Below are 20,482 nucleotides of genomic sequence, written 5' to 3'. Positions count from 1 at the left end.
TTTTACAGCTGGTGGTACCGTTTAAAAAGTTTTAAATTCAATTAATCAAATAAGTCAGGACCAAGCTGAGGGTTTAGTTGTATTCTTACATCCTAAAATCTGCTTTTGTAGAGGGCATACCTGGGGGCACAGTTTGATCTGTTAAGTGGAATAGTGTTAATAGAAATAAAAATTGGTGACAATCATAAGCTTCAATTTTTACATTTAATGTTTTCATAATGAAACGATATGAAGAAATACACTGGTACCTTACTTCAGTATATAATATACAGTATCATATTTATAGTAGTAGGAAGGGTTTATATCAGAAATAAGCAGACCAGTGAGTAGCAGAGAATAAATAAAGCTGCATTTTGAGAGATGGGGGATGCAATGATAATTTGGGGCTTTATTTGGTCTTCTGTGGTTTAAGAACAACACTGCAATAGGATCTTATGCATGGAAAGGAATGTGGGGAGAGCTGTCTTGTGTTGATGTAGTTGTTTTCCAGGTGAACATGTTCCAAATGGGAATCTTCATTCTCCTCCTCACTGTGCTCATGCTCATCCTCATGGTTGCTCTGAGCCCTGCAGATGCGTTCAGGGGGCACAGTCCTGTGACAAGAGGAGGAATTATGTTATAATTATTCAAGATAACTCTTAACTTCATCATTTGTTTTAGAGTTGCTGTCTATTTAGATATCTGAAAATGTTCATTTTATCAGGACATTGAGTTTTCTCAATTACATATTTATTGAGGACTTTAACATCCTCTCCTTGCATTGCTTTCTCATTTATGTCATACGCTTATTTTTCCTGAGGAAAGTGTTGCCATGTGTTGCTGAATGAAAACTTTGTCTGACACAGGGAAGATCCTCTCTTTGTCCTTCCTTTGCTTTGCAAACAGCACAGAAGGCCTGGATTGCACCCCACCCTGGCTCCACAGCTGGGGCTGGCTGAAACGTCTCACCAGGTGACTCCAGATGCTGACTCTTCCCATGACTTTGTTATCACTTTGGGCTCTGTTTTGAGCCCAATCTAATGTTTTGAGAGTAGAGAAAGCTGGTGATGGCTGTGCCAGTCAGACTGTAGCTGCCCCAGGGAATGTGGCCCAAGCACTGTCACAGGTGAATTTCTTGGAGAGAACTGGTGCACCCCATCTCTGTGAGCATTTTCAGTAACTGTAAGGGAGGGTGAAATCTCACTTTTATCCTATTAAGAAATGCTGCAGAAGAAAACTCAGGATTCAGCTTCTTCAGAATTTTTTGAAAGAATATTTACTAGAAAGTAATGACTTGCTAAACCAAAGCATGTCTTATGACACTTATTTTTATATCATTAATGTAACAAAGAGCTTGGAAATTACCTTATTTTATTATTGTTCAGTCTTAGAAAACGTAGTTTTCTCATTTCATCAATCCCAAAGGGTACAGCCTTTAATTCATTGTGATCGAGAAAGAGCTCCCTCAGGGAGTGGTAAGCTCCAAAAAATGACACAGGGTCGATGCCATCGTCAGTGAGTTTGTTAAAGGACAGGTAGAGATACTCCAGCCCTGGTCTCATGTGACCAAACACATAGCCTGGAATCCTTTCAATCTGATTTCCTATAAGTACCAGATGGAGTAAAGATTTTGGCAGGTAGGAGGGGACATGATATAACTTATTGTAAGAGAGATCGATTGACTCCAAGTTCCTGCATTAAAGGAGAAAAGAAAAAAAAAGTCTGAAACCCCTCTGAGCTCCTGCCCTGGCAATGCCATGTTCTGTACAAGGCTCTGCTACAAGGGAATGACATTTCCAAGGGAAATTTGTTTCTGTTAGTGGAGCAGAATGCATTTTATGGAACATGCTCATGCATAATTACTCTGGGAATAGAAAGAACTGAAGTAATGAATTACCATTCAAGCACAACGATTTTGTTGATGGGAAGAGATGTTCAGTAATGGGAGGGGAGAGCTAAACAGGGGAATCCCAAGGGACTAATTTGTGACAGCTGCAATAATGAATTACACTGAAGAACTGAAATAACCTTGGGAGTTCAGTCATTATCCCATTAACAGGGAGTTTTAAGCTTTGTTCTAAAGCCCATTTAAAATGGAATTGTTGTGTGAATTAATCATTCCCATGTGCTTCGCTTCCAGGGATGAGAGATGCTGTCAGTAGTTAGACTGTGGTTATTTTCAGATCAAGGAATTTACAAATTTGGGAATCGAGGGATAGAGTTGCAGCTGCCAGTGATGGCCAGGTACACTGCTCAGCTTGGCAAATTTGTAGCAGGAAAATCAAAAGCATTGTCATCTTTTGCTCCTTACATTCTCATTGCTTGCTCTGGTTATATTCTGCTCTTACACAATGCAGCTGCACAGCCTTCCCTTCATCTTATTTATTTTAATAATTCATCTTAGTTATTTTAATAAATTTTAATCCAAAGATAAATAGGGCCAGGATAGTATTAAATTATTCTTAAATTACCTGGGAGATATTATGTATCAATACTAAATTACCATGTTATTGTATGTAGTATTGTTTATAATTAATGTTCATTTTTGAATGGGTGGTCAGAAAAAATATTGACTTCTATGTTAATATGGTACAGATTTGAGGTAAAGGGTCTTTCTATTTGACAGCTGACTGAGTATTTTCTAGATTATACAATCAGGCAAAGGAAATTAAGAAAAATTGACAGAGGAAAACAAATCAAATTATAATTACAACTCTTAAGTTAAAAGTAATGAAGTGCAAATATTTCATTATCTGACTCACTAATAACAGAGAAAAATAAAATAAATGTATTTTAAAAGTCTTGTACTTACTCTTGGTTTATCCAAGCCAAAGGTGCTATCCTGTGCTCTTCTAATTTGTTATGCTTTAGCCCAATGATGTTGATATTTCTCGTATGGTTAAAGCAAATTTCTGAGACTTCTTCAATTTGATTATTTTCAAGATATAACTCCTGTAAGTGCATTTGGGAAGAAAATGTGTGAGATCAGAATGGATGGGTTTCCCCATTGCAAATTCAAAATGGAGCAATTACCTGTCCTCTGTATTATCTGGTTAATTCTGAATCTGAGCCAGAGGCAGTTTGTAGCTGGAGTGGGACCTTCAGAAACACCATTTTTCAAAGCAATTGTTTTGTTTTCTCATTTGTGAGAATAGAGATTGCTTTGAAAGGTGAAATAGAAGGAATTGTATCTTTTAGGGTGTTTTGTGGTGGTGGTTTCTGTTTTGGTTATTTTGTTTTCTTTTTACCTCAAGAGTGGCAGGAAGACCTTGTGGGATAATTCTAAATTTATTTCTTCCCAGTCGCAAATAAGAAAGACTTTTCAAAGGATAAAAGGCCAAAGGACTGACATTCGCTTCACTAAGTTTATTTCCTTCTAATTCCAGGGTGACCAAGTTCTTTAAATCTAGGGGAAAAAAGTTTCACTTCAGTTAATTAATGCCATCTTATGTCATGTTGAAATACATGTTCATAATTTAACAATCTTAAATACTACCCAGAGCAGTTCACAGCAATGAAAAAAATAAAGCGAACTGATTTTATTATCTCATAATCATGGAATTATATTGTTTATAAGTTTGTAGAGCTTTAGAGATTGACCACAGCTTTATTTACAGTTTCCTTCCCCTGTCCAAATGGAAAGGGCAGCAGCTGATCCAGTTTAGATTGGACCCTTTTGGCAGGAGAGGAAAGGGATAAAAAACAAGTCCATCCAATTCTGACATGGATGATACACTTTCTTGTTTCTTTTGTTTTTTTCTTTCATCCTGTGTTTAACTTGTCTTAAAATGATCATGGTTGACTCCAGTTATATTCTCCCTTATTTTTCATGCACATCAAATTCTGTTCACTTCCATGCAATGGAAAAATAATATAGTTTCACCACACATAAAGCTATCAGATGACAGGTCAGGATAGTAGGTGTCTTCAACATGCTTCAAATACACCTCTTAACCTTAAATATAAACTGCTTTGGGAGAGGAGCAATTGCATAAGAAGGGAAAATGTAATTTTCAGATACTTTGTCATGCAAATCTTTCAGCTTTTGTTGCCATTTGAAAACAGGGCATTTAAAGGTATCAATTATTTTTCTGACTACATCAAACCAGGAGCATTTGGTTGAACATTCTGCTTTTCAAATTTATTTTAAATTTTTCATATTATTGACATTAGTTTTTAAAATACCTTTTAAGCCATCTTCATCAATGGCATGAAGCTGGTTGTCATTTATTTTTATTTCTTCCAAAGTTGGTGGCAATTCAGAGGGAATGTGTACCAGCATATTTCCATCCAAATACAAACGTTTCAGCTTTTTCAGGATCTTGATCATAGGGACGAAGAAGAGAACTTAGATTATCAAGGTGCAAAATATGCAGTTAAGCATACAGTGTAATCATAGTTAAGATTTTCTTAAACACACTCTTTTTGAGGTTTTTCAGCAGCAGTGCAGTAGTATCCAGTGTTCTGAATAAGTAGTAATGTTTTTTTCCTATCAGTCTGAATAATTGGTTTATTTCTGCTAAATATTAACAAAAGTCCCAGTTAATGTCATGTGTAACTGGAAGAGCTTCCACAAAGCCCTGCTGCAGCTCCCCAGGATCACTGTTTGTATTCCTGCTGCTCTCTGAGAGTCATGGAGGTTCTGCCTCACTACATTATGCAGTGTTTAGGGGTTCAAAGTACATACAGTTAGAAATTGTGCTTATCTTCTTCATTGGTGAGCCAATTGATGATTTTCTGTAGGTCAGCAAATTTACTCAGGCAGAAGGACAGCAACTGTTTCAGGAACTGAGGATTTTTCTGCTTAGCAGCTTAAAAATTGATATGAAAAATTATCAGGTCTTAATTTTAATTCTTGATTATGGTGAGAGATTTCTTGATGTAGCCAGGTTTGCCTGTACTGTAATTATACAATGATTACTTATACAAGGTGCAAAATGGTTTAGATCCATAAATTGAAAAGCAAAAATATTCCTTTAAGCAGTAAGTATTGAGAGGGTAGCAGAAGAGTTAGGCTTTCTTACTTTGAATGCTTTGGGACCTATGCCAGGAGAGGTAATGTTATTTTTACTCAGATCAATCCATTCCAAGTTAGGTATCCCATTGAATGCTTCATCTGAGATAGCAGCGATGCTATTTCCTAGGACAGAAGCAAAGAAAAAAGTTTGAGTTATGAAATCCAGTCCGCACCTGAGGTGTGTAATATTGCACATAGAAAATATGTCACAAGAATAGTTGCATCGTGGACAATAATTGCATGTAGTTATATTCACCTTATTGTGCAAATCTAATGTTTTTAATTTATTGTTTTAGAGGCTTAGCTGTAAAATTGATTCAAATACATTTGTATGATAAGGAATGACAAAGCATTAACAGTGCTGCTGACTGCATTTGAGGGTGGATAATATCACCAAAGTCATGCAAAGGAGATCCATGAATTACCTGAAAGGTCTAAACTTGTTAGGTCTGGATCTGAGATGGGTGGTATTTGGGTAAGTTTGGCATTAATGCAGCTTACTGTGGTGTCTGAGGTGGAACATCCCGATGGCAAAGGAGGAGCTTCTATGGGTGGAACAGGAATTGGGAAATGAGATGGAATTCTGAAAGCATCGTCATCATCATCTTCATCACTTTCATACTGCACATCTCTTTCTGCAGCTCCTGTTCTCGGGGCAGGCAGCTTCTCTCTCCGATGTCCTTTGTGCCTCTGGCGATTCTTTTTGCCTTTCCTTTTTCTTTTCTTTCCCCCTCTTTTGTGACCCTCTTTGTCTCTAATCTCTATCACTTCTGTTTGAAGCTGCTCATCCTTTTCCATTTGAGTTCGTACTGATGGCAGAACGTTGGTGTTGTCGAGGTCCTTGGGTTCTGGGGAATCGCCAGACAACTCACTGATGTCATCCAGTGAAATTATACTGGAGTCCAAAGGGGAGGCTAAGCAGAGGCAGTGAGAAAAAAATCCAAAACAAAACAACACAAAAGAGTCTGATAAGAAACTAAAACATTAGCAAGCACTGTTTCCCACACATATTAAAAATATTATGGCTATAGAATAATATTCCTCCTGGAATATGGTTTGAAGGAATACAAATATGGTCTTAGATTAGTGCTTGACAAAAGGGACATACTTTACTGAGAAATGGTTGAGCCATCCGTACAGAGCAGTTTGTACAGAGCTATGATTCATGACAACTCCAGAAAAAAGGTGGAAAAATTAATATAGCTTTCATTATCTTCCTTTTTGACTTATTAATTATGGTTTTTGTGTTGATGGAAGTGTCTAAAGAGGAAAAAGAATGTGTCTGGGAGTGGGAGGTAATTTGGAAAAAATTCACAAAGGTCAAGACTTGTTCTCCTCCAGAAGGGACTGTCAGGGGAGGAGTTGTCTGCAGGTGGAGATCTCACCAGGGAAATGCATTAACTCCATTACCAAAATGCAGTTTCTACTTCCATAATAGGACAATTGTAATAAAAGGCGTTTTAAACGTTTCAGTCAACATGACTTTTACAATTCTACAGCTAATTCCTATGATGTCTCATCTCAGAGTGTCACATTCAATACACACAAGGAAAAATATTTTTTACAGTAAGAGGAGATTGAGTTCAGTACTTAGCAGGTATAAGAGACTGGGAGTGTGGGAAGGAAACAAAGGAAATCACATCTCATATTTATCTCCTCCGTTCCTTTTGTTTTTAAAGGTAATGATTTTATTATATGATGATTATTATTGTGCAAAAGCAAGATTGTAGTTCTGTTGCTTCTCTTATGAGTTGACTTTCCTGATTTACATCAAATAGCTGCATGTTTTTGCACTCTGTATGTCTAATACATTTATAATGGCCAGTAGTTATTGACTGATCCTTTGTAAATGGAAGTGAGATAGAAAATATAAATAGATGTTATTTCTTCACACATTTACTAAATTTTGTAGAGGTAGGAGGGAAGCAGAAAGGGGAAAATAACAAAAGAAAATATAATTGCCGTTACTATTGCATGCTTAGCATAATCTTTACTTTAAATGTTATATCAAACTTATCTAACGAAGTACTCTGAGAAACTGAGGTCAACTTGAGTAGAAGCTCTGAAGAGCTGCTTTTATCTTGGAATTCAGGATAATTGTACCTTGCAGCTCTTGGGAACATTAAATGCAGTGTTTGTTAGGCTTTAAACGAGGCAGTTTCAAACCAGTAAATCTGTGGTGTCCCATACCGGTCTCAGAACACACTGGGCAGCATTCTCCTGCAGGAATGATGGTGTGGGGACATTTCAGAGGGTGGCACATGGCTGTGTCACAGATCACCTCTCCCTTGGAGCAGAGACAGGTGACGCAGGGCTTGGGAGACCACACGGCTTTATCAAACATGATCATCCCGTTAGCTGTGCACTGCCCCTTCTTTCCTAGGAACAGAAAATAGGAAATTGGAGTTAAACAGCTGAAACTCAAAGAAAACCAACAGTGTTCATTTAAAACTTTGGAAAGAAGCACTGCTATTTTGATCTCATTTTGAAAATATGTAAAATACACCCTATTCTAAGGATTGTATTATTCCTTACTTTTCATAACTGTATTTTCTTCAGCTTATTAGTAATCTCCAGTCATGCAAAACCTGAATATTTTTCCAGACCTTCTTCTATTCCTCTTTTGTGCACTAGAGATCTTTTCTAATATCTTACACATTAAATGAGAAATTTTTATTAAGGCCCTATGGAACTGGGAGGGTTCCATAGGGAGGAGGAACAATATTCAGTTTATAGTGACTGCTCATAGGCTTGGTGGAAGTAAAGTACGTTCTCGGATGACTGATGAGATGGCAAAAATCTCCACTTCCCTGTAACTTGTTTTATCTGAAGAAAAAAACCTCTTTGCTAGAAAAGAAGCAATCTAGAACAACTTGTGCTAATAAACACTCTGTCTCTCAAGCTTCTGGACACGTATCTGCAAAAGATTGAGATCTCCCCAGGGTACCAGTTGAAATTTTCAAAAAGAAATGTAATTTTTTAAGCTGTAGTCAACTATTCAGTAGGCAAGTGATTTGGAGAGCACAGAGACATGGGAAGGAAACTAATCCAAGTCTCCCCTTCCTTCCAGTGCTGGAGTTTTCCTCAGCAGAAGTTTCCCTGGGCAGTTCTCACCCAAACTCCAGTGTAAACATTGCATATTAGCATGATGCTTTTTTCTGGGTTTTCTGGGGGGTGTTGGTTGGTTGGTTGGGTTTTTTTGTTTGGTTTTTGGGGTTTTTTTCCTGTTTTGTGAGAAGGAAAGCCAAGGTTGAGATTCTTCATCCCATGCAAATATTCCTATTTTTGAGTGTACCTCCAAAATCTTGTTGACTATCTGAACTCCTTCCACACCTTCCTTTTCCTCTTTCTACTCAACTTAAGAATTCATTGCTGAAGTGTTTCAAGGTGAAAACCCATTTCTAAGTTACTTTGTTTTTTCCTCTTTTCCCATTGAGTTTGACTTCCACCTTCAGATGAAGGTTAATAGAGCGGAAAAATCTTCTCACACCTGAATTTGCATGCCAAAAGACTTTCATTTGTAGTACACAAAAGGTCTTTTAGAGGGGTCATTTGCAGGGTTTGTTTTCCCATACTCCACCCTGCTCCATGCCTCTTTAGTAAGAATATTCAGGATAGCCTTTAAATAACCTTGTAAGACTATTGCAAATATTTGATTTGAAATGCTTCTGGAATTAATATTTGTCTCAAAATGAGGCATTTTGCAAAGTCTTTCAAAATAGTAAGACTACCATAGCTTCATAACAAAGGTTCTTCTTTTGTCCTTCTACTTAAAGACCATTGCATATCAATCTGTTTTCTACAACAAAAATTATCAGAATCATCCCGTTTGGATGATCCTCTATATTCCGTATATTTTTTAAAATTCTTTGATTTAAATTGCTCTTAGGATAGAAAAGGCAAGAAATTACTGTTTTGAGTAGCTGCATCTTGTTTTTTGAAAGGTCTGGGACATCTCTGCATAATTTCATTTGCATAAAATTGTGCTCTAAGCAACACCAACCGTGTCAACTGGAGGAGGAGAGGAATTAGCCCAGGCCAAGTGTTAGTTGGCTTTGAGTCCCTTGTCATTCTACCCAGGTATCTGCAGTCCAGCTGCTTGCTGGATCCTCACTTTGGGGTTTATGTGCTTGCCAATAGGCTACAATATTTCTTTTAAATAATCTCCAAAAGAAACACCAAAAGAATCCAGCACTTTCTCATGTTAAACAATAAAACATCAGCTGTTCCAGAGGAGCATAATCTGGCCTGAGAAGGAAATTCTTCTGTGCTTCCTAAAATTCTTTCTTTTGTTTTAGCTACTATACTGTAGCTGAAGTTGGTGCAAATCTTGTCCGAATAAGCATAAAGATATGAGTTATCAGGCTTGGCCTCTGCAGGCTTTTTTAACAAATTATCCTTTTTTTCTGTGTGCATGAGAGTTGCATAAAAGGCAGGATCAGTATGTGCTCGAAGGGTTACCCTTTTGGTGCATTGCAGAGCTGCTCTTTGGCACTGCTGGGATTCTCAGAATCCCAGTGGGACACAACAAAGGCTGTGCTGAGGTGCTCCTTCAAGTTCCTGAGCCCTGAGTCACTTCAGCTTGGTGGTACAGGCAGGGAGAAGTGGGGGGCAAGAGAGATTAGAAATGGTACCACAGGGAACATCCTACTCTGCTCTACCTAATGCACAGACAACTGCCAATTATCTTATGTTGTGGCCAACTGTTTGATTTAATTTAAATATTCCCATGATTCTTATCTGGAGGAAGGAGATATGTCTGGTTACTGTTAAACTTCCATTTAACTGTTCATTTTCATCCTGCAAATATCTGTAAATTGGGGTGGGTTTTTTTTAGTCTACTAACAGCAAAACAAGTAGCTAAGAGAATGGAAATTAATGTTTGGATTGTATTTTCTTCTATTCTGAAGCATGATTAATAATAGTGTTCTATTATTTAATAGGCTCTGTTTTTTCCAAATCTGACATTAACTTGAAAAAATTTTGAACTTTAAAAGCTAGACTAAAAAAATACCTTGCGGTTCCAGTCTTTGGCAGATGAGCATAGGACTTTTAACCTTCGGAAATATGGTGTAAATTCAGCATGCAGTTCCAAATAAAATGAGTTCAGTGGTTTTAGCTCAGCTTTTGGATGCAAGTCCAGATAGAAAGAAACAAGCAGGGCGGGGAGGGGGAAGAGCTGTGCATTATTTCAGCATGACTGATGGTCCTGACAGAAACTCTGGAATATCTTACATGAAGTGCATGCTACTTACGTGGTATTTTCCTCTGTTTAATTTTAAAAATATTTTTAAATTAAAGGTTTGACGTTAGTAATATGTATAATATTGTAATAAACACTGGAAACGCCATAGCCTAGAGTTTTGCTTGCTTTCCTCTTCAAGCTACTCACTTTACAATATTTGATTTGAAGTGGTTCAGCCTTTCTGAAAAAAAACAAAGAGTAATTGTGGAGAAAATGTGGCTAAATTATGTTTGGCTATTTCAGACCTCTTAACCCAGTGTTCATATCTCTTGTGTGACACACTGAAAGTCTTCCGTTTTTGCTTATAAAAATAGATTATTATCATTTCGTGTAGAATAGTTGTAATCAGGGCATTCTTTTTTTTTTTTCCCCATAGAATTCATCACATTGCATATGAAGATTTTATTAGTGTGTGATCTCTTAGTGCTGGAACAGAAATGTTTATATCTTTATTAGCTATAGAGTGGACACAACCTTTTATTGCTTCCTCACAGCATCCCATTGTCTTTTCTTCAACCTTCAAACCTCTTTCTATGAAAACAATTGAAACATTACCACATTTAATAATTTTCAGTTGGTTAGTGACTGTGGTTTCAAATTGAAAAGTATTGATAGTGGTATTCAGAAATAATTATTTTTTGAATGGATCACTGATTTTTAGACTCTTGTGGGTCATAATTTCCCATTTGTGGTGCCAGACATAAAATCAGGAGCATCCTAGAGCAGGAGTTCTCCCTTCCTTTACTGCACTAAGGACCAAAGACACGCTGACAACTATCAGTACTCAGACCCTGTCTGGTCTTGTATTCTTGGAGGAGATTTAGAAAGGCCCAGAGCAATCACCCAGACAGGTTTCAGTCAAGATCAATGAAATTATGGGTTTTTTGCTTGTTTGTTTCTTAAGACATCAATTCCTCTATCCTATCTCTCCTTCATAAACCATAAAATACATATTAGTACAGCAATGTGAAAACCTCTAGATCAGAAAAAAAGCAAGTTTTATATAAATCATACTATTGAACTCCTGTTAAATCTGAGTTCTCAATATAGATGAAGCGTAAGAGTGATCTTGCGTTCAGTGAGTGGGGGTTTTTCGCTCTTAATTCAGTTTTCTGTCAAAGGGTCTTGTTTATAGTGTAACTTTTATAGTGTAACTACTACCATGTGTTAGTAAGTTATTTACGAAATCAAGAATTATTCCTGAAAGTTTGCATGTAGACATAGTTTGAATACTGCTTTTCAAAAATACAGGCTGTAAAATAAAACGAAAAGAACTCAAATCCATTTTAATTACTACTGGCATTGGTGCCTCAGTGAAATGTTAATTGGCGTAGGAGATACATTGAGCAATAAATGCTGAAAAATTGCCTTCAAACTTGTTCCACATTTGCAGTTATGAAAGTATCCCAACAAATTTCTTGTTAGTTCAGATGATAATAATAACGCAGAAAAATTGCAGGAAATATTGCTGTTACCTGCAAAGGAGGATTCAATTTAAAAGCCTTATATGATAACCACAAAGTTACCGTGGAAGGCTGCAGGTATGTGTGGGAAGTAGAGCTAGAAGAAAGCCTAAATGAGTTTATATGCTTGAAATGAAAAGTGAGCCCCCTGCAAGGGGCAGAGGGGCTTTGTTCTCACCTGGTAAGACACTGTATGTGCTCTCGTGTTCCCCCAGCCCCACAAGGGAGTCAAAGACCCCAACCACGCTGTCGTCGATGTTGATGAGGGGAATGCTGAGCCCTGTGGCACCGGGAGCTGAGAGCTCCATCCCGGGGGTCCTAGGGGACCTGTGCCCTGCCCAGGGGCTCCTTGCCAGCCCTCTGTGCTGCATCCTCCTCCTCTGCCTCCTGCCGGGAGCGCCGGCCTCAGCTGGGCAAAAATCAGTGCACAGCGAGACAAGCAGGAAATAACAGACTAGTGATGGTGCCTGCATGGTGCTGCGTGTCCTGCAGAGTACCCTGGAAAGGGAAAAAAGAGGGAAATTAGGTACCTGGAGAGCTTTTAGGGCTACATCAGTCACACAGAGCACTTTTCAAGGCAGGTGAACCCACGCATGGTAGGTTAATATAACCAAGCTTCCCCTTGGAAAGAAATTACCTTCTGAGAGCTAAAGGGACCCATTTGATTTTAGTGATTCTCAACAGTCACATTCAAACAGGTGCTGGTTTGTATTTGGGACTGCATTTGAAGAGTGGTTTAGATTTGCAGAGCCAGCAGGCATTGGCAGTTCAGTAATTGTTGCTGCTTCCAGCAAGGGACTTCTGTAAGGTGTGCCTTCCTTTTTGTTTTTTGGGGTTATTTTATTGCTAGTATTTCTTCCAGAGTGTTGTAACTTCTGAACGTGGGAATGGCAAGGTAATAGAAAAATGCCCAATTCATCTGTGGTGTGCTGCCCCAGGTGCTTTTGGGTTGGTATTTCTGTGTGAGGCATTTTTTCACTGTAAATGAAGAGATGTTGTTTTTCCTTCCATTTCTGGCCATCCTCTTCTCTAACAGGGTCTGCTTGGTTCTGCAGAGGACACCTGTGGGAAGTTTATGCTGTTTGTGCCATCCCACATCTGCTTTTTCAGTGAACCTTTTTATTAAGTGTAGGATCTAAAAAGGTCAATCTATAATGGGTTGTGTTCTGCATTTACTAATTAAGAAATTCAAAATAATTGTCTATCTTGAGCTTCCTTATGCGTGTGACAGAAAAATTACATTTATTGTCACCAATAGGTGGCATTCCAAAACACAGCAGTCAGGATTCAAGAGTGTGCATAGGAAGCATATCCAGCAGAGGATAATCTGTACCAGTGTGGAAATAAGGCCCTGAATGTCCAGGGTTATTAATGATTTGTCAGAGCTCTGTTGCATAATTCTTTCAAAAAGGAAATGCTCTTTTCCCATGGCCTATTTAACTGAGACAGCAGAGACAGGAGACATTTGTGTTCTTGGGAGGGTGAGAATTAGTGAAGGACTTGAGACTTGGAGCACTTGGGCTGTGTGGCCAAGACAAGGCTTAGAGCATGTGCATGGTTTTTTCTCTAAGGAAGTTCTGAGAGGATTAGAAAATGCTTTTTCTTAATGTTCATCAGCCTGGCTTTATATGCCATCTTTCACTTTGGAGTTAATATTATTATAATTACGTTTTATAAATATTGGACAGTATTATTTCAGGAACTTGAGCTGTGTTTTTGCCTGAATTAGATTTTGTTTAAAAGCCTGTTCATCTTGGTATTTTCTGATTTATAGAACAGGTCAAGTTATTGGTACAATTGCCTAACTGTTCTTTAGCATAGGGCACATGATTGATAGCATGCTTTCCACATCATAATTTTCATGGTTTTTATTCTTGTGTTTTAAAATGGGAAGTTGTAGTAAAGAACCTCAAGAGAATGCATTTTACTTCTTTTTAATGCTGTAGTTTCTGTATTCAACTATTTTAAATTTAGCAAATTTAGATATTAATTTGCAGAATTTGAAGTTAATGTTTTTATTTCCATATAAAGGGAATTTAAGATGCAAGTGTCTCACACAAATCCTCACAGCATCTCCTGGAATGGCACATTCTGAAATAAATCCAAACTTTAGTTATCTACTTTCTGACCCGCAGAAATCAGTTATTCCAAAATGCTATATGGACTCTATAGCCTTTTATGTACAGAAATTACTGTTAGTTAATTTATCAGATAGATGCAGAAGCTTGTCCTCTGCATTGAAAATGCCTTTCTTGCTCAGAAAGTGCTCATTGCTGAGTGCCTCGGGACAAATGACCCAATGCCTTTGGTTTCTGACTTGCGTGGTAATTACTGCTTTTAAAATTACACAGGAAACTTCTGTTCCACAAGCTGGACTGAAACACACCAAGAGCCCTCGGGGCAAACTGGATGTACAAAGGAAAGGCTTGAACATGTGTGTTCATTCTGTCAAGTTTCTGACATCTTAATTATGGTCCCATTTTTCTGGGATACTCTATAATAACACCATGGCTGTGCAGTTACAATGCTGCTACATTACACTTGGGGGTTTTTTAACATTTAACCATTTCTTCCTGTGACCAGAGGCACATAATGGCATCAATGAAATAGTTTTCCATTCTCCCTCTATTTTTAAAAGTCAGGACTAATATAGGGTGAATTATATAACATTAACAGTACAAAAGATGTTTTAAAGAGTAAAATTCTGTAGTGAATGAAATTATTTTAAAGTGAAACTTGGTTTCATAAAATACTTTATAAATAAAATTTTTTTTAAAAGCCAACAACAAAACCAAAACAATAGAAAACACACCACACCCCCAAACAATGTCTTTATAAACTAATCCTGTTCACATATGTGAGTTTATATGCAATGTTTTGATATCAGTTTAACTCTTCAGTACTGAAAGCTTAATATTGCTACTTTCAACCAAATGGTGTTCTATGCATGCAAAACACTGTGCTGTGAGTTCCTTTCCCTGGCTTATTTAACAAGTGCTGCCTCACATTTTAAGGTCCAAACTGTGAAAGGCCTTGGGTGCTTTGGGCCTCTCCTGCCCACACTGGGATCCTCAGATTCTCTCTCAGGAGGCTGTATTTTCTACAGGGCCAGCCAACTTTTAATTGGGGGAAAATTCAGCCTTTTCAATTTATGACTTCTAAAATAAATTATTGCATAGTAATTATACATAGCCAATATAATGAAGTTATTAACTGTGTCGCCAGATACTCTCGACAGGGCTGCATTGCTACACCTTTCTTTCATTTTACCATAATATTTAAGTCAGGCACAGTATGAGAAAGCATCTTTATTACCTTTACTTTTACCATGTAATGTGTTCAGTAATTTGTAGCTTTCAAAATGTTTATCTTCAGTAAGCTCAGTATCTGTCAGTTTGCTGTTTATGTTAATGGAAATAGTTAATTTTTGAAGGAGACCCCCTTTAGGAATACCAGAGTACCAGAATTTATTAAATAATCGATCTTTATGCATTCAGACTAAATTCAAACACATTTCTAAGACGTTAGCATTATTTTTCATTGACATACAGGGGTTAAAGTGCTTTACCAAGATTTTTCACTTACTCTTTGTTAAATGCATCACATAGAAATTAGTTACATTTATCCACAGCAGGCAGACCAGTTGCACTTTCCGTTAGTTTAAGTTGGATGTGCGTGGCAAACATTCCGACAGAACAAAAAGCAGCTCAACGGGTATTGCAAACTAGAAAAGCATTTCTGTTCAGTATTGCTAAATACAGCCCACATTATTTCATACATATTTGCAAAGTTAACATGAAGTTTAAGCCATTCCACACCATGCTTTAAGCAGTAATTTAAAATGTAAAACATTTTACCTTGTAATCTAACCTAACAGCAGATTCTGCTTGCTGTCATTTAGTCTCCCGTTGCAAATGAAACAAAATCTCAGTGATATCTTTAAAACAAACAGAGAAACAGTAGGGATTGTTGAAACATGTGAGATGATTCCTTAGTTAAGTCTGAAATAGCTTCTTCCCCTGGGGACCCAGGGCTGAGTTCTGTGTGCAGAGAATCAGCTCTTGCTGGTGCTCGCAGCACTGGAACCTCACTCGGGCAAATGAGGAGCAGCACAATGCCTTCGGTCCCGAGGCTGACAAGGCACAGCTGGAAATCCTTTTCCAGTACTTACAGACACATGAGGAACAGGGAAGTGGAGTGTTTGCAAAAGAAACAAAAAAATGTGTACTTTATTCTGTGCTGGATTATGGATTTAGAAGTTTAGTTTCCAGGCGGCATGACTTTAATGTAGATTTATTTAAAATAATAAGATGTAATACATTTTGGCAAACATAGCCTTAACATAAAAACATTTATTAAAATTAGAACTTTCTTTTTTCAATTCATGTTTTCTTAATCCCCTCCTGCACTCAAAGCCTGTGATCTATAAGCAGGAAACCTCTTTGTTGAAGTTAGAGCATGGAAAGTTTTTCTTTTGTCCATATACAGCGATGATTTCACTGCAAGTTGTAGCTTATGCATGGAAAATAAAACGAGCGAAGCACTTTCCCTTCATTTTTTTCTCTTTGTAAGGCTAATTACATCCTGAAACATGATCCTGAAGCTCAGCTCTGCATAAGCTGCAGGGAAATTGGTGATCCAGAGAGGAGAAGGGAGTGTGAGGGAAGGGAGGGAATAAAGGGTACATTACCACAAGTCCTGTGAGTGCCAGCAGAGCCTCTTCCTGCATCCCCAGATAGCGTGGCTGTGGAGTGTCCGGGAGGGTGATGGGATGGTGGGTCTGCTGAGCTTCAAAATGACAAATTCACCTGGGAGACGGAGTTCTCTGAGTTCTGCTGACATTAAAAATTCGCCGTTTGCTTGAACTCACATTCTGAGGAATATTTAGACAGATAGTCATGGAATGGTATAACCATTGAGTTAACCATAATTGTTAACTGGTGTGTGGTGGAAAGATACTGTGAGAACACATTGTCTCTTAAAATAGGCATTCAGATCCTACTGTGCTCTGCTCTGCAAAGACAAAAGAAGAAATATTAAACTTTGGTAATTTATCTGGAGCTGTTTGAAAGGAATAGAGACAGTCACACTTCAAAAATGGAGCAAACATCCAAATGGAAGGAGCCTTAAAGCTCATCCCAGTTCCACTTCTCTACCCTGGGCAGGGACACCTCCCACTGTCCCAGGTTGCTCCAAGCCCCAATGTTCAATCTGGCGTTGGACACTTCCAGGGATCCAGGGGCAGCCACAGCTTCTCTGGGCAGCCTGTGCCAGGGCCTCATCACCTTCACAGGGAAGAATTTCTCCCTAATATCTCATCTAAACCTGCCCTCCTTCAGCTTAATGCCATTCCCTCTTGCCCTGGCACTCCATGCCCTTGTCCAAAGTCCCTCTCCAGCTCTCCTGGAGCCCCTTTAGGCACTGGAAGGGGCTCTGAGGCCTCCCCAAAGCCTTTCTCTTCTCCAGGCTGAACAGCCTGAACTCTTTCAACCCACCTTCATTAGTGATGTATAGATTCAGACACACCTTAAGAGATCCTTCAGTCAGCTTAGAGGATTTAGGATTTTCACTCTATGTCTGTGAGGCCCTTGCTTATCATCTTTTCAACTTTTATTAAGGAGGAAGTAAAGGCAAACCTGAGGGATATGCAAAGACACAGCTCCCTCTTCATGAAAATGGTATTGCCCTGCAATGAGCAGTAACACTTGAAAATTGTAGGAGCTGTTAAAACGCAACCTCTGCCTGCCTGGTATCAAGAGGGTTTGGGGGTTTTAATTGGAAAAAAAATGTGTCTGAGATGGACATCATCTGCTGCCTTTCAGTAAGATTTAAATTTGAGCAAGATTAATAATTAGATGTTGGCTTTATTATTGTTATTTACATTAAAATCTTCCACGTAAACCTGCCTGTCATAATAACTAAAGAAACAATGCTGTATATTCTGCTAAAAGTTCAGACTAGGATGGCAAATGATTTCAGACATACAAGTTCAGGTGGTTTCTGTGTGAGTGCAAACACTGCCTTGTCCTCAGGGATCCAGTGTTTTCTGTGTTTATGGGAATAGTTCATCCAAGAGCAGAGCAAGTTGCCAATCTCTGCTTCATCTGCGAGCCGTGTTATGCCTGTCCATCCCATGGCCAGTCCTTGGAATGAGTTGTGCAAGGGGAATGTTATGGTCTGTTAAGATGCCTTAATGTGCAGTTGTCTCCTTTGAGGAGAGAAGAGGCAGAGTGTAAACAGCAGTGACTAATAACTAGAATAACTTTTTATGATTTTTTATCTTAGGGCAAACTGCCACAGGTGGTTTGTGTCTTGAGCAAGCGCCATAGGATGTGAGAAATGGCTGTGGAAGCCTGGAGCCTCTGGCATGGATTCTTCTCTTTTCCTTTGACAACAAGTATTAGTCAGTGTACAATAATACTGTTGTTGTTTTCCTTTTTATCAATCTTGCTTCTTTCTGTAGGGAGGAAAAACATTCACTACTATGCGCCTGTTGTAAACCTCAGAGGAGGTAAAATTAACATATAAGTTAATAGAATCTGTGGTGCTGAAAAGTGCTTATAGATTTTCAACTTCTGTCTTTAAGGCCACTTAAATGCATAGAGAATGCTGAAACAGGAGGAATAACTTCTGTTTCTCAAACACCTTCAAGGTGCCTGCAGTGTAATACTTTTGTCATGGAAGAAAGCCAGGAGGCTGAAGAAATATGATGAGGATATATTAAAAATAAAAATTCGGCTAACTTAAGAAGTACAGAAAGTATAAAGAGTTCAGTGTATGGAAAGAGTTGAAGTAACTGTTTATGATCACAGCACACAGGGACAATGAAACTCAGTTCTGTATCATACATTTTAAAATGGGATCTTCTATGTGCATAATGGTCAGACAAAAACAGGTCAAGAGAAGGATAGCCTTCACTGAGCCAATGTAATGGCAGGTATAGCCTGGCTTATCACAGTACAGGAGATAATGTGTTTACTTTAGTCAGCCACTGGTAACATGCAGGATTGCTGGAATTCCCTCCTGACCTTTCATTGTGAGTGTGCTCAGGAGGCTGTGCAGGTCAGCAAGTCCAACCTGCTGCTTGGAGCAGGCCAAGGCTAAATCCAGAGCAGGGCTTTGTTCTGTTGGTTCTGAAAGGCAGCAAGGACAGAGTCAACTTCTCTTGGCTGCTCAGATCTCATTATTTGCTTTACCTTCTATTCCTTCGTTGTCTTTCCTCCCCTTTCACCCTCACAAGTTCTTTTCTCAGTCATTTCAAAATATGCAGCCTGCCAAGATTTATATCTTCCCTGCTGACTCAGTTTTGCAGACTTTAAACCTTAATTTAATAATTACAATATGGTTGTCCTATCATTTTTTCCTTGAGCATCAAAGGAAAAATGCTACTACCCATCCTCTCTTTTTAATTCTGAAATAGTCTGCCTTTTCGTGTTACAGACTGGTTAGGGGCACAGCAGGGCAGTGCCTACCTGCACATACAGGATTTTTCCATTCTTATCTGTCTTGAAACTCTTTGTGATCTCTCCCTCGTGGTGCCACAGGAGAGCAGTAGCCACATGCAGACCTTTTATAACTTTATATGCTTGCAAAATATCAATTTCCTTGTTGGGAATGGGGGAACCCCAAATCTCTGTACTTTATCCTCTATTATCATGTCTCACCTGGCACCAAGAGTACTTTCTATAGCTTTAAATGTTCCACAGTCATCCTTATTTTTAATAGCTTTCTCTCACATTATATCATTAATAGATATATTACTTATGCCTCCTGGCTTGCTTTGTTATTTACAGAAGGACTATGTTGAAGTTGGATCTGTTACTTAATTAAAACACTCATCAAAATATTATTTCAATGAGTCAAAAAACACATCCATGTTCAGGAATGTAAGGCTATTTCTGCTTTATTCAGGAACTGGAAGGAAAAGAGACAATACTGAAAATTGTAGCAGAGGTTTTTTAACCTTCCAATGGAATATAAGAACAGAATGACTTTTTAAAATTGCTTTACTCTTAGTTGTCATGATGAATCTGTGCAGTTGCTGGTTGGTTTTGATCAGAGACAAAGATGGAATCCTAAGATCTGAAATTACTCATGTGGTTTAGTTTTTTTTAAATCAAACACACAAGTTTATAGTTGGAAAAAAGTAGCAATAGGGAAAAAAGAATTTATAACCGTTAAAGTCAGCACAAAACATAAGATGGGGAATTTGGGATTGGCAGTACACTGCATTTCTGAAACCTGTACCAGTTACTGCATTCCTTCTGTAATCAGTGGTCACGGATATTCTTGCAGAAAAAAATATAGGAAAAGACAAAATATTGTGGTAAACCTTGAGATCTTAAACACAGATTTTCTGCACATATTTAAAAATATTAACACTACATTGCAAAAAGCATGGGGTAGATCTTTAGGTGGGAAAAAGCCTAAAATTGCAATATGAGGTGTGTGTAGTTGGGATCCATTTACATTATAAAAAGCTTCATTTTCAACTTCATCCTAATTCCAGTTCTTTACTGCAGTGAACAGAATATAATGTTAATATTCATTAGTACTAACTTTTTGAGGACAGTAATTATTGCCACAAATCCGTGCCTCTTGGTTAGGTTTCTGTTCAATCCCACAGCATCAGTTTTTGTTTGCGTGGTGTTTTTCTCACATTGTATCTAAAATGCCAATGACCAGACAGATGGAAGTAATTTGTCGCTTTCTTCGGAGCTACCTGCAATTCAAGCCTTCATATATTGCCTCAATGTGCACTGGTGAAGAAATTTAGTT

At 38.2% G+C, this 20,482-nt stretch overlaps 2 protein-coding genes across 3 annotated transcripts in view; one reads left to right on the top strand and one right to left on the bottom strand.

Moving 5' to 3' along the window:
- CENPP (centromere protein P) overlaps positions 1-20,482 on the top strand; it is a 111,815-nt gene that overhangs the window by 78,164 nt on the left and 13,169 nt on the right. The gene's annotated exons all lie outside the window — the stretch shown is intronic.
- On the bottom strand, positions 186-16,504 carry ECM2 (extracellular matrix protein 2). 2 transcript variants are annotated; one of them, XM_085073017.1, is made up of 11 exons: positions 16,395-16,504; positions 15,562-15,641; positions 11,883-12,202; positions 7,187-7,375; positions 5,422-5,910; positions 5,004-5,119; positions 4,165-4,300; positions 3,228-3,385; positions 2,792-2,931; positions 1,345-1,671; positions 186-593 (listed from the first exon to the last, which is right to left on the bottom strand). In XM_085073017.1, exons 3-11 carry the CDS (start codon positions 12,175-12,177, stop codon positions 389-391), a joined length of 2,055 nt encoding a protein of 684 aa, XP_084929143.1. In that variant the 5' UTR covers positions 12,178-12,202; positions 15,562-15,641; positions 16,395-16,504; the 3' UTR covers positions 186-388. The 2 variants fall into 2 exon arrangements, with proteins under 2 accessions (XP_084929143.1, XP_084929144.1); XM_085073018.1 differs by lacking the exons at positions 1,345-1,671; positions 16,395-16,504 and having other exon boundaries at positions 15,562-15,814.

This window comes from Lichenostomus cassidix, chromosome 12 (genome assembly GCF_008360975.1).
Source record: "Lichenostomus cassidix isolate B80296 chromosome 12, HeHo_3.0, whole genome shotgun sequence".
Lineage (NCBI taxonomy): Eukaryota > Metazoa > Chordata > Aves > Passeriformes > Meliphagidae > Lichenostomus > Lichenostomus cassidix.
The sequence above is the reverse complement of the archived record's forward strand: the minus strand, read 5'-3'. Positions and strand labels throughout refer to the sequence as shown.

Coding starts and splice junctions, on each gene's coding strand:
- ECM2 (XM_085073017.1), bottom strand. CDS start 12,177: ATGCAGGCACCATCACTAGTCTGTTATTTCCTGCTTGTCTCGCTGTGC. Junction 5,911..7,186: donor CCCAGTGTGTTCTGAGACCG/GTATGGGACACC, acceptor GCCTCTGCTTAG/CCTCCCCTTTGGACTCCAGT. Junction 2,932..3,227: donor GTCTTCCTGCCACTCTTGAG/GTAAAAAGAAAA, acceptor ATGCACTTACAG/GAGTTATATCTTGAAAATAA.